We start from the raw sequence: 16,622 nt of genomic DNA on the forward strand, positions 1-16,622 counted from the left end.
CTTTATTCCCATCTTGCCCCTAGGCTCTTCATGAGCTTTTTTTTTTCTTTCCTTAGATTCCATATATATGTGTTAGCATACGGTATTTGTTTTTCTCTTTCTGACTTACTTCACTCTGTATGACAGACTCTAGGTCCATCCACCTCACTACAAATAACTCAATTTCATTTCTTTTTATGGCTGAGTAATACTCCATGGTATATATGTGCCACATCTTCTTTATCCATTCATCTGTCGATGGACACTTAGGTTGCTTCCATGTCCTGGCTATTGTAAATAGGGCTACAATGAACATTGTGGTACATGACTCTTTTTGAATTATGGTTTTCTCAAGGTATATGCCCAGTAGTGGGATTGCTGGGTCATATGGTAGTTCTATTTTTAATTTTTTAAGGAACCTCCATACTGTTCTCCATAGTGGCTGTATCAATTTACATTGCCACCAACAGTGCAAGAGTGTTCCCTTTTCCCCACACCCTCTCCAGCATTTATTGTTTGTAGATTTTTTGATGATGGCCATTCTGACCAGTGTGAGATGATATCTCATTGTAGTTTTGATTTGCATTTCTCTAATGATTAATGATGTTGAGCATTCTTTCATGTGTTTGTTGGCAATCTATATATCTTCTTTGGAGAAATGTCTATTTAGGTCTTCTGCCCATTTTTGGATTGGGTTGTTTGTTTTTTTGACATTGAGCTGCATGAGCTGCTTGTAAATTTTGGAGATTAATCCTTTGTCAGTTGCTTCATTTGCAAATATTTTCTCCCATTCTGAGGGTTGTCTTTTGGTCTTGTTTATGGTTTCCTTTGCTGTGCAAAAGCTTTGAAGTTTCATTAGGTCCCATTTGTTTATTTTTGTTTTTATTTCCATTTCTCTAGGAGGTGGGTCAAAAAGGATCTTGCTGTGATTGATGTCATAGAGTGTTCTGCCTATGTTTTCCTCTAAGAGTTTGATAGTGTCTGGCCTTACATTTAGGTCTTTAATCCATTTTGAGTTTATTTTTGTGTATAGTGTTAGGGAGTGTTCTAATGTCATACTTTTACATGTACCTGTACAGTTTTCCCAGCACCACTTATTGAAGAGGCTGTCTTTTCTCCATTGTATATCCTTGCCTCCTTTGTCATAGATTAGTTGACCATAGGTGCGTGGGTTTATCTCTGGGCTTTCTATCCTGTTCCATTGATCTATATTCCTGTGTTTGTGCCAGTACCATACTGTCTTGATTACTGTAGCTTTGTAGTATAGTCTGAAGTCAGGGAGCCTGATTCTTCCAGCTCCGTTTTTTGTTCTCAAGATTGCTTTGGCTATTCGGGGTCTTTTGTGTTTCCATACAAATTGTGAAATTTTTTGTTCTAGTTCTGTGAAAAATGCCATTGGTAGTTTGATAGGGATTGCATTAAATCTGTAGATTGCTTTGGGTAGTAGAGTCATTTTCACAATGTTGAGTCTTCCAATCCAAGAACATGGTATATCTCTCCATCTATTTGTATCATCTTTAATTTCTTTCATCAGTGTCTTATAATTTTCTGCATACAGGTTTTTTGTCTCCTTAGGTAGGTTTATTCCTAGATATTTTATTCTTTTTGTTGCAATGGTAAATGAGAGTGTTTTCTTAATTTCACTTTCAGATCTTTCATCATTAGTTTATTCTCATATCATTTTTAACTTTGATTCTAAAATTCTCTCAGGTTTGCCCACTGGATCCCTTTTAAGTAGGCTCCTGTATCCTGTTTTATTTCTTTTTTTATTCTTAAATCGTTTTTTTTTCCACTAGACTATTCTTAGAGCAGTTTGGTTCACAGCAAAATTGAGGGGAAAGTACAGAGATTTCAAACATACATCCTCCCCCCACCTACACACAGCCTCTTCCACTATCAAAAGATCACATCAAAGTACAATTGTTACAGTCAATGAACCTACACTGACATATTATTACCACCAAAAGTCCATAGTTTACATTAGTGTTCATTCTTGGTATTGTCCTTTTTATGGGTTTTGACAAATGTACAATGACGTGTATCCACCATTATAGTATATAGAGTATCATTTTCTGAGAACTTCCTCGCTTTCTTTTTTTTTATTGGAATATAGTTGCTTTACAATATTGTGTTAGTTTCTGCTGTACAATGAAGTGAATCAGCTATATGTATACATATATCCCCTCCCTCTTGGATGTCCTTCCCATCCCCCACCATCCCGCCCAACTAGGTCATCACAGAGCACCAAGCTGAGCTCCCTGTGCTATACTGCAGGGTCCCGCTAGCTATCTATTTTACATATGGTAGTGTATTTATGTCAAACCTAATCTCCCAATTTGTCCCACCCTCCCCTTTCCCCCTGTGTCCACATGTCCATTCTCTACATCTGTGTCTCTATTCTGATGCAGGACATTCCAGGTATCTATTCTGTTTCCCTTAACTAGTCCTGAAAGGAGCTCTGGTTTCCTTTAGTGAGAAAGTGTATTTAGAAATCAAAACCTGGGATCTAGGAGTGTTCATTTCTACTATGGTTTCTTTGCTTCTACATCCTTTCGGTGGCAAAGATAAGACCATCAAACATATCATCAAATATATTTACACAAGACTGATGAACATAAGTATTTCTTTTTTTTGTTTGCTTGGTTTTTTAAATTTATTTTATTTATTTATTTTTGGCTGCGTTGGGTCTTTGTCGTTGCGCCTGGGCTTTCTCTAGTTGTAGCGAACGGGGCCTACTCTTCATTGCGGTGCACGGGCTTCTCACTGCGGTGGCTTCTCTTGTTGTGGAGCACGGGGTCTAGGTGCACAGGCTTCAGTAGTTGTGGCACGGGCTCAGTAGTTGTGGCACATGGACTTAGTTGCTCTGCGGCATGTGGGATCTTCCTGGACCAGGGCTCGAACCCATGTCCCCTGCATTGGCAGGTGGACTCTTAACCACTGTGCCACCAGGGGAGCCCCAAGTATTTCTATATCTACTCATAACCAGTGATGTAAACAGAACGTCTCTTTAAAACAAGAATGCCCTCGTTTTTAGTTTATTTCCATGATATGAATACTCACACTTGGTTAATTTCAAGATACCAATGGTTTGACAACCATCTCACAATATTGTTAGATTTTTACAGATTGATTCTTGAGAGAGGGATGAGATGACTCTAGCACACCACTATAAATATATCCACAACTATGTCCCTGTCTATCTATCTGTCTATCTATCTATCTACTTATCTATCTGACATCTATCTAACTACGTGGTCCAATACAAATTTCCGTAGGAAATATTCTATATCTGCACTGTTCAATACAGTAATCACTAGACATGTGGCTATTGAACATATGGGTAATGCCACAGAAGAACTAAATGTTAAATTGTACTTAATTTTAATCAATTAAAATTTAAATTAAATAGCCACATATTAGACAGTACAGCTCTAAACTTTTAGTATCCTAGGGTTTATGCTAACTGGAGGCAAAGAATTTGATAGTTGAATTTACCCACAACTGCTTCACAGAAATCATCATGGGGAAATCAGAACTCTGTAGATCTTTCTTCCACACATTTTGTATTGTTTTAGTTGTGAATTACATGATTGGGCAGGTACCATGTTGATCTGAGTGTTCTAAGTATCTAGTATAGTCCCATCAAATAGATTGGAGCCTGACCATGCTTGGATTTTCTCAGGAGAAAATAAAAATGGAGACCAATTTGTAATCACAAGGGCTGTTTGCTGAGCACAAGGGAGAGCAAAGAGAGGGGGCTTGTACTGAGGAAGATGACATTCAGGTCATGATTGAATAAGCATTGCTAATTCCACTCCCTGGGTCCTATTTTTCTATATTGTATGCTGGCCAATGCCCTTCTAAGGACACATTCTTTCTTCTGCTATTTTAATGCCATTGATTAGACTAGGATCAATCAGCACTCTTCTAGCTTTTTTTTTTTCCTGTAGTTTCTGTATATCTGTGATCATCCATTTGAAGACTTGTGCCCCAAGTCTTCTATTAATTTTCCCTACAGTACAGCCTTAGTATTGCAAACTTTCTCAAAAAAATTCATGTTATACTTTAGCTAGAATAATATAATTTTTTAAAGGAAAAACATGGCTACCCCATACTGTTTATAGCTAAAGTGCATTTAGGATTCTCCAAGGGGCATACTGATAATGCTGTGCGTGTTAGACAGAAATGCTGTGTCTTGAAATTACTCAGCTGTGTTGGTGGAGACTGTGGCATAACCAGGAGCAGAGGGCCAAGTATAGTACAGACCTTGAGGAAAAAGTGGATTAAGAAAAGTTTTGCCTGTTTCTGGCTCTGTAAAACAGACATGAGAGTGCAAACCACTCCCAGTTTTGCTCTGAATTGCTTTTCCATTTTTTTCCCTAGGGATTTGGGAGTCTCATTGGGATTTCTCATCCTCTAACCTGTGATGTTTTATATTGACATGCTTTACCTACAATGTCTCTCCTCCCCTTTTAGCTCTGTCTGACCCAGAAATGGTGGCCCAAGGTATTATCTTTATTTTTGGTGGCTATGAGCCCACTGCTGAGGCTCTCTCCTTCCTTTTCTATGAATTGGCCACTCACCCTGACATCCAGCAGAAGCTGCAGGAAGAGATTGACGCAGCTCTCCCCAGTAAGGTGAGTGATGATACCTGCAGAGGGAGGGGGAAAGTGAAGCCTTAGCACGAATGTCTCCTTGCCACTTCTCAGGAGATTTTTGCAAAAAGCATAAGTATCAAAGTTTTCACTTGTGCTATTTAGGAAAGACCTCAAGAGTCAAGCACAAAGGGGGAAAACGTAGATAATGCGTACTACTGACAGAAATATAAGTGGTTTGAAACAAGTGCTGGTCCTGGCATATCAGTTATCACAATAATGCCACATAAAGATCACAAAACCTCGGGGCTTCCCTGGTGGCGCAGTGGTTGAGAGTCCGCCTGCCAAGGCAGGGGACACGGGTTCATGCCCCGGTCCGGGAAGATCCCACATACCGCGGAGCGGCTGGGCCCGTGAGCCACGGCCGCTGAGTCTGCGCGTCTGGAGCCTGTGCTCCGCAATAGGAGAGGCCCGCGTACCACAAAAAAAAAATAAAATAAATCACAAAACCTCAGTGGCATCTAACAGTAAGCATCTATTGCTCTAGTGCCCACACAGTTATCTGCTGATATCGGCTGGACTTGCTTGGTCTGGCTCTTGGCTGATCTAGGCTGGCCTCGTCTAAGCTGGCTAGGCTGACTCAACTCCACACTTGCTTCTCCTGCCTCTCGATCTCCACGTGTCTACTTCTCAAGGCAATGGTAGATGGCAAGAACCAAAAGTCCAACCATATGGGTGATTTTCAAACCTCTCCTAGCATCACACTTAGCCAGATTTCCACTGGTGTAAAGCAAACCACCTGGCCAACCCCAGAGTCAGGATGGGAGGGAACCACAAAGGTAGGTGGCAAAGGGCATGGACCCAGGAAGGGCTGGAGAACTGGGACCATTAATTCAGTCTACCGCCCTGGGTACACTGCAGACTAGGAGGGGCCTCGTAACAACAAAGGGCTTAAAGTAGGAAACAGAGGACGTGAGTTTGAGTCCTGGCTGTGGTTTTGGACAAATTTTATCACCTTTCAGGGTCCTGGGTCCTTCAAATATAAGGTAAGGATGGATTGTAGTGCCTAACTAAATTAGAGATGATCTGTCTTCTCTGGTAAATCACATATTGCAATTCTTTTCATTGTAGTAAGATGGTCACCAGGCAAGAGAGAATTGCTAAAGCATTGTCTTCTTCCTCTTTTATAATAATACAATGACAAGGACAGTATTGGCCAACATTTGCTTTTTTACTATATGTGTCTGTTCTAGATGCTATTTATAAACGAATTTAATCTTCATAAAATTCTGTATAAGTCAGGAGAGGCTAAGTTATGCCTCAGTAGCAGATGAGCCCTCAAATCTCAGAGCTTTCATAGCAAAGGTTTACTTCTAACCCACATCTACATGACCAACATGGATTGTTAGTGGAGGATGGGAGAGGGCAGCTCTGCTCCACAGCGTTACTCGGGGATACAGGCTAAGAGGCTCCACCTTCCTGTAGCTGCCTTATCTGGAACATGAGGACTTCCTGTTGTCTGGGGAATAAGGGACTCGAGCGTTGCTCACTGGCTTTTCAAATGATTTGTCCCCGAACTGACATAATCGCCTCCGTTCACAGCCCATTGGCAAAGCTGGTTTCCTGTAACTTCAAGTGGGCTGGGAAATGCAGGGACTACGTGGATACTGGGTGAGCAGTGAGTGTGTCTGCCACACAAGCCTATGAAGTGTCAACTCTAATTATCTCCATGTAACGTTTCAGAAAGCTGAGCGACAGAGAGATGAAGTACTTTCACATACTAGTCGTGTACCTAGTGGTGAAAACGCCAACCTATGTGCCAGGGTGTCTGTCTCCTGAGCCAACTCTTACCCTCTACAATGTTGCCCCTTAAATATAACCCCACGTGACAGCCACGTGTCACCCCCACTGGTCTCAGATCTCTGCCAAGAGTGGAATTCTTTGTGGTGTGAGGAGAGCTGGCCTCTGGGGCTGGAGTGGTTTGTTTAGACCTTCAGACCTTAACAGTCACCCCTGAAGGGACCATAGGAGACTGTTCCAGCAGCAGAGGCTGTGGCTGAGGGTAGGGTTCTCATCCTCTTGTAACTTTCCCTGGATCTGAAATTGTGTTCCTTGTAGCACCCAATCTTGCTCTTTGTTTTTGTATTTGGTTTAGAAAGGAACTCGTTTCTCCCTAAATTATTTATAGAGTTTTAACATCATAAAGTATTTTCAGATTTTATAGGTATAGTCAAAAGAATGAGTAAACGAGATTTCTCAGGTAAAAATTTTATGTTGAGTAGAGGATTTGCACTTATACATTTCTTCCCTTGGTACAGATGTGTGGCCTCTCTTTTGAAAGGAAACAGTGACTTTGCACATTTCACTTGAGACTAAGGGTCATAGTCTATTGGTCATGTTTGTTCTCGTGAGAAAGAAAATACACTAGATGATAACGTGCGGGATTTCAGGCCCTGTTTAGGGGATTGTCCCAATGTTCTCGTATAGTCATAACCACTCCACACATCTCAGTGGGCCACTGAGCAGGTCAAACGACATGATAGATATTATAACATCTATAAATGTTAAGGTCCTTTACCAGTTGAAATTATTCTCTGGAGCTCCTACCATTTCAATAGGACTATTTAGACTGAGTTGAAGTTTGATCCCCATCTCAATTTATCAAAATCTATTTCTTTCTTCCAGGCACCTCCCACCTATGAGTCCCTGGAACAGATGGAATATCTTGACATGGTGTTGAATGAATCTCTCAGATTATTCCCACTTACTGCTAGACTTGAGAGAGTCTGTAAGAAAGATGTGGAAGTCCATGGGGTGTTGATTCCCAAAGGGACAGTGGTGATGGTGCCACTCTTCACTATTCACAGAGATCCGGAACACTGGCCAGAGCCTGAGGAGTTCCGTCCTGAAAGGTAGGAGAACCCAGGGAAGGGAACCCTCTCTGATCCAGAGTGGTTCCAGCATATTAGACGCCTCTTACTGTAGGAGACAAATGAGCGATTGTACCATCATTTATTTGTGCCTCTTTTTAGTGTTTGATGTTTTTTCTTAATATAAGAGTGATCATTGTGCGAATCAAATTTTACAAACTGTGGACTAGAAAAAAGAATTATAGCTGTCTACATTCCTAATACCTTAAGATAAGCCTCATTGATAATGTGATGTATGTCCGCATGGACATTTGTCTAGGCATATATAGATTTTTTAAACTAGAATGGTAGTATATTTAATTTGGTTTTGAACTGCTTACTTGATTTCACAGTAAACTATAAACAACATTCTATGTGAATTTGTGTGTGTATCTATCTATCTAGCTATCTCTCTCTATATATAATTATATAAGTGATTATATGCATATGCCGTAATTTACATAACCACTATCTTATTTTAGGTGTATAGGCCTTTTATTTCCTTTAAGTTTTTCTGTCCCTTCTCCTTAGCTCTTTGAATTCATCACTAATGTTCCCACATTTCCATTTCTTTAAACACTGGCTACATTTCCTCTAGCGTTATTGTGAGAGTGCAGGCTGGGGACCTAGAGGTCTCATCCCTGGTGGTTCAGGCAGCCTGAGGACCGAGGTACACACAGGTGCCCTGGTTCTGTCTGTGGCTGCACACCTGGGCCAGTCCCTTCTACCTCAGTACTTGGTGACCTTCCAAAGAGAAGTCCTCTGCTCTCTAGACGTCTGAGATTTCCTCCTTGGAGGGGTTGAGCATCCTCTTTGGGAATTCAGAGTCAAGGTCTGGCTTTGGTACAGATTGGACTCTGGAAAGAGTGGATGCTTTCCCACTTATTGTACAGTGAGAAAATTTGAGATGAATATTTTAGGGCACTAGCTGGGATCTAGACTTTTATGAGCCCCTGACTATAAGCTCCCTGATGGCAAGGACTTTATCTCGTTCGCCCTAGTGTCCTGAGTGCCAGCATCACCTCTACACATAGCACTTCTTGAAACAGGAAGTTGGAGTGGACCAAGTCCTCTGTTTTCTGGCCCAGGGAACCTCTGTGTTTCCCTGAAGCTCAGTAGCTCCCTCTCCTGCAGCTTCACGAGCCTAAGACCAGAGACCACTGACCGTTATTTCTTTTTTGCTGTTGTTCATTTTGGTTCACTTTATTTATTTTTTATTGGCGTATAGTTGCTTTACAATGTTGTGTTAGTTTCTGCTGTACAGCAAAGTGAATCAGCTGTATGTATACCTATATCCCCTCCCTCTTGGACCTCCCTCCCCCCCATCCCACCCATCTAGGTCATCACAGAGCACAGAGCTGAGCTCCCTGTGCTATACCGCGGGTTGCCACTAGCTATCTGTTTTACACATGGTAGTGTATTTATGTCAATCCTCATCTCCCAGTTCGTTTTTGATTCATTCAGTCGTCAAGCAGAGAGTTAGTCCTCACCTGCGTGTCAGGGACTCGGCCAGGCAGCGAGAAATCCAAATGTTTACAAAAAAGCCTATCATGGAGAATTTTTGGCGTATGCACAAGTATATTCTATAGGCACTAGCCTGTGGAAGACTTTTGATGTATCTGTATGTGCCCATTCCCTGCCCAACAACCATCCCATGTCTCTGCTCCATCCACATGCTACTGCTACCCTCCTCCATCTACCCATATTATTTGAGGTCACAGTGTCTGTAAATATTCCAAAATGTTTTGCAAAGTAGGGACTCTTTAAAATATACATAATCGCAATGCTATTATCACTTTCCACAATTCCATATTTTTCCTTAATATATTCAAATACTGAGGAGTCAAAGTTGAATAAAACAGAGGTCTAACCATCAAGGAATTTATAGGCTAGTGGAACAGATAGACAAGGAAATCAGTGGTTATTCTATAGTAGCGTCATATAGTTATGGAAATGTGACCTAAGCATTCTGTGCTGTGGGGGAGACAGACAGACAGACAGACACAAGGGGACGGGAAGGAAGGGAATACAAGGGGGAAATGACAATTTAAATCCTGGGAGCTGATTCTCCTGCTGCCTTCCCCCATGAGCACATGACCGACATAAGTGTGCGTGGAGGCAGGAACCCACGTTTCCTTCAAGCAGTTCAGAGCATGAACATCTCACTGCCTGAATGTAAATTTAGTGTTTAGAGAGAAATTTGTTTTTAAACAGCATTCATCTCATCTCCTCAACAGGACTGAAAGCTCCTATAGGGTCCGGGGAATGGGAAGGATCTGGAGTTTACCTTTCTCATAGCAAAATCACCACAGCAGGATTCAATGACTAGCTCACACAGGCATCCCTAATGCTACTAGTTGAGTGTTTAAGTTAAGCCTCAGACTTTGAGCTCTTGTGGGTTTTCTGTTTCATTAATTTGTTTCATTTACTGTTGTGGAACCAGGTTCAGTAAGGAGAACAAGGAGAGCAGAAATCCTTACACATACATGCCTTTTGGAACTGGACCCCGAAACTGCATTGGTATGAGACTTGGTATCATGAACATGAAACTTGCTGTTATCAAAGTCCTGCAGAACCTCTCCTTCAAACCTTGCAAAGAAACACAGGTCAGACAGTTACCTAGCTGCATTAATTGTGTTTATTGTGAGTTTTTAAAACTGATATAGATAGATAGATATCATATATATTGATGCACACACACACACATACACACACATATATGAATGTGTTCTATTTAAGGAATAATTTGTCATATTGGACATGAATGTATTTGGAGCCATCTGTGACCTTTAAGTGTCCTTCGGCTCTGGATGGCTAAGCCTGTGGCTTTGTAATGACCCAACCATAAAGGTCATCTAGAGTCAATGCAGTTAGCATGACATGATTCTTGGCAGTCTTTTGAACCTCAGCCATGTTTTAAATTTCATTTCAAGTCCACCGGAAGGAAGGGGAAGTGTGTGCACCGCCATGAGAGCACACACTGAAAAGTCATGCCTCTTCAGTGATGCTCTTCTCCACCAGAACTTACAGAAGCTCTCCTGGCAGTGGTTCTCAGCCTCTGCTTGTATAATGAAATTGATGGGGAGCTTTAAAAAAGCCCTGATGCCTAAGTCATCTCAGACTTTCTAAAATAATTCACCTGGAGTGTGGCATTCAAAGCGGCCCCACTGATTCTCCTGTGCAGCCACAGTGAGAACCCCTGATGGAAAGCATTTCTGCCAGATGTGAAGGACTCCCACAGCCCCCTCACCTTCCAGGGGTCCTGCTGCCATCAAGATGGGCTCCCTTTACATTCTAATAATAACTCTGTGTGTGCTCTTCCCCGCCCACCACCCCCCCGATTCTGTTCTTCCCCCTTCAAGTTCTAGTTCAATCCTGAGCCCCTTCATGGAGCCTCCCCCACCCAGTCCACAGCCCACTCTCCCCTCTGCTCTGTATCAGTCACCACAGGCTGGCATCACGGTTCCCACGACCTAACTTAACACTTTGTCATGGAACCACCCAGTTTGGTTCCTATGTTTTCTTTATACCTATGAACGTCTTGAACTGTAGCCTCTCATTTTATTCCTTTCGTAAACTCTGAACGACGCCTCCCAGTCACCCAGCAAATGCTTAGGGAGTTAGATGTGCCGTTGATTAGAGTTCTTGGATACAAATTGTGAACCATTTGAACTTCTGAAATTTAACAAATGACATTTGTGTACATGCCTGGTGTACGTGTGTATGTCTATCTGCGGGGGACATATATGCATGTCATTTGAAATTTTAAAATAACAAGGTGTTACATTTATAGAAAGATCTGGAATCTCTCCTGAAGCACACAAAGAACAGTTACCATTTTTTCGTCTCAAACACGGCCCTATAAGAAGGCTTATTTCTAGGAGTCACACATTTAACCAGCAGCTCCTCCCCTTGGGTAGGCTTTCTCAGGGAAGAGGAGGATAGAGACGGTTTCCGTTTTACTTGTGGGAGTCTGTGTGGCCGTCCTGTAGGTGTGTACAGACAGGGGACTCAGCCCTGAGAGAAAGGGAGCCTCTGGCGCACCTGGGAAGGGCAGATACTCCCTGAAGCTCCACCCAGCCATCCACAGGCTGGGGCTTCTCTCCTCCATGACAATTTGTTTGCCCTTCAGTCAACTGAGATTAGAAGGTCACTCTGTTGGTTCCCCCAACACTGAAGGAGTGACTGGGTGAGAAAAGGGCTAAAAGTACTGGAACAAACACTGTAGGTCGTCAGAAGTTCACCATTTGCACTGCATTTGGGAGACAGGAAATGTTAAAAAAACAAAACAAAAAAAACAGGCATAATGCTTCACAACGACCTCTTCCGGTCATGAAACTGGATGGGTTCTACTGGGAGAGGTGACTGGACTCTGCAGAAGCTGAGGAAGGCCGATGTAACTAACGTGTGATTCCTACTAGGATTACCTTGCAAGTTTCAATGGACACAAAATTATCTTTACATGGCTCAAGATAGTTGGCCATAATGCCTAAGAATCTGGTAAATTTAAAAACCTCATCCTTTGTACCTAAAATTTAAATCAAAAAAAGAACACAAGCCAACCAGATTTTTGTCTCTAGCCTGGTATGAAATAAGCACTCAATAGATATTTCGTGGAAAGAATGACGGATGAATGCTTTCACTATCTCGTCTTGACATAACTTAAAGAATAAGTATAAACAATCAAAGATAAGGAGGGTAGATTGGATGAAGCTACCAACTTCCATTTATAAGATACATAAGTACTAGAGATGCCACGTACAACACGATGGCTCTATTAACCTTTCTGTATGGTGTACAGGAAAGCTGTTAAGAGAGTAGATCCTGAGAGCTATCACCTGAAGGAAACAATATTTTTTCTTCGTATCCATGAGCTGATGGATGTTAATGAAACTTACTGTGGTGATAATTTCACCATATATGTACGTCAAATCATTATGCTGTGCACCTTAAACTTATGCACGCCTGTAAGACAGTTATGTCTCAATAGGTGGAAATTTTAATTTAATAAAAAAGATAATAAGGGAATGCGGCAAACAATTTTACTCCATATAGTTTATACATAAATGTGGCCAGTTCCTTGAAAGACACGACTATTAAAGTTCACCCTATGAAAAACAGATAAGCTCACCATCCCTGTAGCTATTAAATACATGGAATTTGTAGTTTTTAGAAAAGAATCAAAGGTATACGATGCTAAAACTAGCTGTTATATGTTTGTAAAGCATTATTGTCCATAATGTATCTTATATATCAATACTTTGTTTCTCTTGCTGGCCTTGCTTCATTATTCGATTCTCACATGTTTGTTTAACTGTTGCAGAGGCACCTGAAATTAAGGCGTCAGGTACTTCTTCAACTAGAAAAACCCATTATTCTAAAGGTTGAGCCCAGAGATGGGACCTTAACTGGAGCCTGACTTTCCCTAAGGACTTGCGCTTTGTTCTTCAAGGAAGCTGCGTCCCAGGACAACAGAGGCCTTGATTTACTTTGTGATAAAACACAGAAATGAATATTGGATTCCCCTCCTGCGATTGATGGATGACTAGAGACTCTGCACATTCATTTAGCTTTCTCACTGTCTACCTGGAGTGTTATATATTGTGTCATATAAAAGAGGTGATTAATAAATGCCAGATATGCAAACTCAGCTTATCTGGTTCTCACAGAACTATCTCCACCCCACCACACCCCACTTAGGACCATCTACTCCTCCTGAGCACTGATCAGAATGAAAGTTTCTCACAAGCTCTAATGAAAATAAGAATGATCGTGATGACTGAAGTAGTGACGTTCATATCACAGATTTTATTTTGAATATTCTAAATTAAATATTATATTGAGAAAGTCAATAAACATCTCTTTACAAAAGTATAATCTGATGCCTTTGTGCACATTAGGGGGGGAATGTATGCAACTGAATCAGGGAGATTCAGTGACTACTTGCTTTTGACCATCAAAATCACTGGTTGGTTGGGGCCTTTATCAAAACTCCAATTTGACTCCTATTCAATAGGTAAGAGCCAATCCACTGCGACTTTGCCTATTGCTTAGAAAGTATATTCGTAGTTTATACCTACCTTTTTTGGAGCACATTTTTTTTGTAACACTCAACTGAGAAACTTATATTATTTGTTTGATTTAATGTTTTCATCTCATCTCCCCTGATGTTTCTGGAAGGCAGGAAAGATGTTTTTCACACCTCTTTGCATTCCATCCTCAACTCCCAACTGTCTTAACCACAGTGAATGTGGAATAAAAGACGGTTAATTGGTCAGTTTTTCAGGCAGAAAGGCTACAAGCACTGATCAGTTTCAGTTGGTATCAGAAGCTGCCCAGGGCTCTTCCTTTCCCTTTTCTGCCCCCTCCCTCCATTTTTCCTCTCCTGCCTTGCCTTCCCTTCCTGGATAATCCAGTCCTAAAGTCATTGGGGGGTGGGGTGACAGAAGGTAGGCAGGCACACAATGCAGGGTGGGGGCAGAGAAGGGAGGCACAGTGACTCCAAGTCAGAGACTGAGTAGGGAGGGGAAAGTGTCCATAGGAACAGCAGCCTGGCATGAGTGGATTCATGGTTGAATTGCTTGGGCAGAACTCTTTCCCATACTGAACTTCTGTTTCCACACCTGTAAAGTGGGATGTAAATAATCCCAACACTGCTTATCTCACAGAGTTTTCCTGAGGATCGATTAAGAGAGATATGAAAGAACTTTATCAAGTGTACAGGGTGGTAGAGATGTTAGTGGTTAGTTTATCAAGAAAGAGACCCTCCAGGATGGAGTAGAAACTGAGCAGCCATGAGAAGACCTCCTCCTCTTCCCCTTGCTGTGAAGTCTAGGGAAGTGCTTCTGCCTCAGGATAGGGGGCTTTCTCCGTGGTGCACTGCATGTGGGGCAGAGAGCATATCCTCCTACCTCACCCCAGTTCTCATCGACGGGCTTGCTAGGGAGACTTACCTCGTCTCTGTGTCGGGGCAGAACACTGGTCACTACCCTCTCAGAAGACCTGGGCTCTAGAGCTAGTTCCCCCACTAATTCCAGGGCAAAGCTGAGACTAGCGACAGTAAAGACTTCAGGTTCTAAACCTAGATGAACTGAATCTGAATCCCAGCTCTGTAGGAATTGGTGATGAGTGCTTGGAGGGTCACTCAACCATTCTGTGCCCCCGTTTGTTGCTCATCTTTAAAATAGGAACCATACAATACCTATCTCATGGGGTTGTTGGATGGATTGAATCACTTAATGTAGGCCAACTATTCAGAACAAGAAATTTATCTCTCCTTGCCTGAGGTTAGGTCTTGCTCTGTGTGTGTGTGTGTGGGGGGGTGTGCATGTGTGTGTGTGTGTGTGTGTGTGTGTGTGTGTGTGGTGTGATGTGTCTCTCTCTGAAGCCCCAGTTGAGAAACCACTCTAGAATTTAGAGCTCAAGACCTAAATGGTTGGTTGTCTTCTCCCAGGTCCATCCTATTCCATCTTGGCTCTCCATCTTGCCCTTAGGAACTCTTGGTTCCTGACTAGGCTGGGGGACCTGGGGACCCTCAATGGCATGTAAGGGAAAGAGAATAAAGGAGGGGGCAGGGTCACAGAAGTTGAGAAGCAGGCCATCAAGGGGTCTCGCAATTTGGATAAGGTCCTCATAGGTCAATTCTGGTCAATTTTCCTCACAGACAGATGAGGAAACAGACCCAGGGATGCCCAAGGTCACACGCTTCCAATGCATCAAGTACTGTCGATTCTCATCTCTTCACATCTTTCAAGGAGAATGGAATTTTAAAAAAAGAAAGGTCAACTGTATCAATGCTAAAGGAGCTTATTTTCTAGCACATGTCACAGATATAATTCAATATTTGTGAAATTATTTATGTTTCTCTCCCTTTTAAGTGTAGGCTTCATGAGAGCAAGGATTTTGACTTCTTTATAATTTGTCTTGGCACGTGGCCTGAACACAGCAGGCATGGATCCCAACCAACATACAGTGACACTGGGGTGAGGTGCCCACCTCCTCTAAGGCCAGGACAGAATGTCCTGTCACTCAGCACCACCTGCAAACCAGGAGACTAAGAAAAGTTGGCTATTTCCCTCTCCCAGCTGCCAAAACTTAAATACCACCTGGTTACCCCCAAATGGCAAGATCAAGTTTTTCCCTTCTGAGAAGCATGAGGGCTTAGGAGCAGAGTTACAAACACATAATCTTGCTTTCATTGTTTGCCCACTCCAGATTGTGAAATTTGAATGTGAGGCACAAATCCTTCCAGAGTAACACTGCCTCTTCATACCTTGAGCACTTCTCTCAGCCGTGAAAGTCTAGATAGGCTTCCCAGAAGAGGAGTTACTTGGGCTAACAATATAAAAGGACAGGAAAATAAGACCAGGATGCTTCATCTATACTGATATCTGCGCCTAATGCTGCCCAGAATGCTATTTGAGGTTCAACTTTGAGTGCAAAGGACTGAGAAGCCATTTACACCTGATGAGGGAACTGTGTTCTCTTACCTGTATAATTAGTTCACCTTGGCTGTACTATAACTACCTGTTTGTCTCTCTCTTCAGCTGAATACTGTCTGGGTCTTAGTCATATCTGCACGCTAAGCATGAGAACAGAGCTTTGAAAGTACATGCCAAGCCCATTAGTACACAGATGAGTAGATGAGAGACATGGGTGTGGGGTGACCTTCAGGCACACATGTCTTCCTTTACAATCTTAGTAGGTAAGACTTTTCACGTTAGGTGTTCCCTGCTGTGGAATGAAGGGACACAAAGATCATGCCGTCTATTTTTCCCCTGTGCAGAGTAAGGCCATTTGTATTGGTTAGGACGTGGCACTGGCTACATTTTATTCCAGGGAAATGACTAGCCTATCGCCATTGGGATAGATTCCAACCAGCTGGACCAGGTCCTGAGGTGAATAGGGCAGGTGATGGTCAAATAAGGCTTAGTGAGAAAATTATCTTAGCCGAGTGCATATTTTGGAGGAAGATGAAAGCTTGTATTTTCCGCAAGGGTTTTGTTTTTAAGAAGAATAAGAAAGGCTGTGGGTTTAGTTGAGTGAACTAAGTTGTCAGAAGTTATCAGATGACACCCCAGTCATCCCATGTGGGATATATTTTGTGTCCCTCTCAGTTGGGAACATACAGAGGTGGATC

General features: G+C 42.2%; 1 protein-coding gene across 1 annotated transcript in view; it reads left to right on the top strand.

Annotated features, from left to right (window-relative positions):
- LOC115846856 (cytochrome P450 3A29-like) overlaps positions 1-12,902 on the top strand; it is a 29,423-nt gene extending 16,521 nt beyond the window's left edge. The window contains exons 10-13 of the mRNA XM_030846090.2: positions 4,456-4,616; positions 7,260-7,486; positions 9,927-10,089; positions 12,807-12,902. Of these exons, the coding sequence (XP_030701950.2) occupies positions 4,456-4,616; positions 7,260-7,486; positions 9,927-10,089; positions 12,807-12,902 (647 nt within the window). The remainder of the gene's footprint in view (positions 1-4,455; positions 4,617-7,259; positions 7,487-9,926; positions 10,090-12,806) is intronic.
- The last annotated feature ends 3,720 nt before the right edge of the window (positions 12,903-16,622 follow it).

The sequence above is a fragment of the Globicephala melas genome, chromosome 15 (genome assembly GCF_963455315.2).
Source record: "Globicephala melas chromosome 15, mGloMel1.2, whole genome shotgun sequence".
Classification (NCBI taxonomy): Eukaryota; Metazoa; Chordata; class Mammalia; order Artiodactyla; family Delphinidae; genus Globicephala; species Globicephala melas.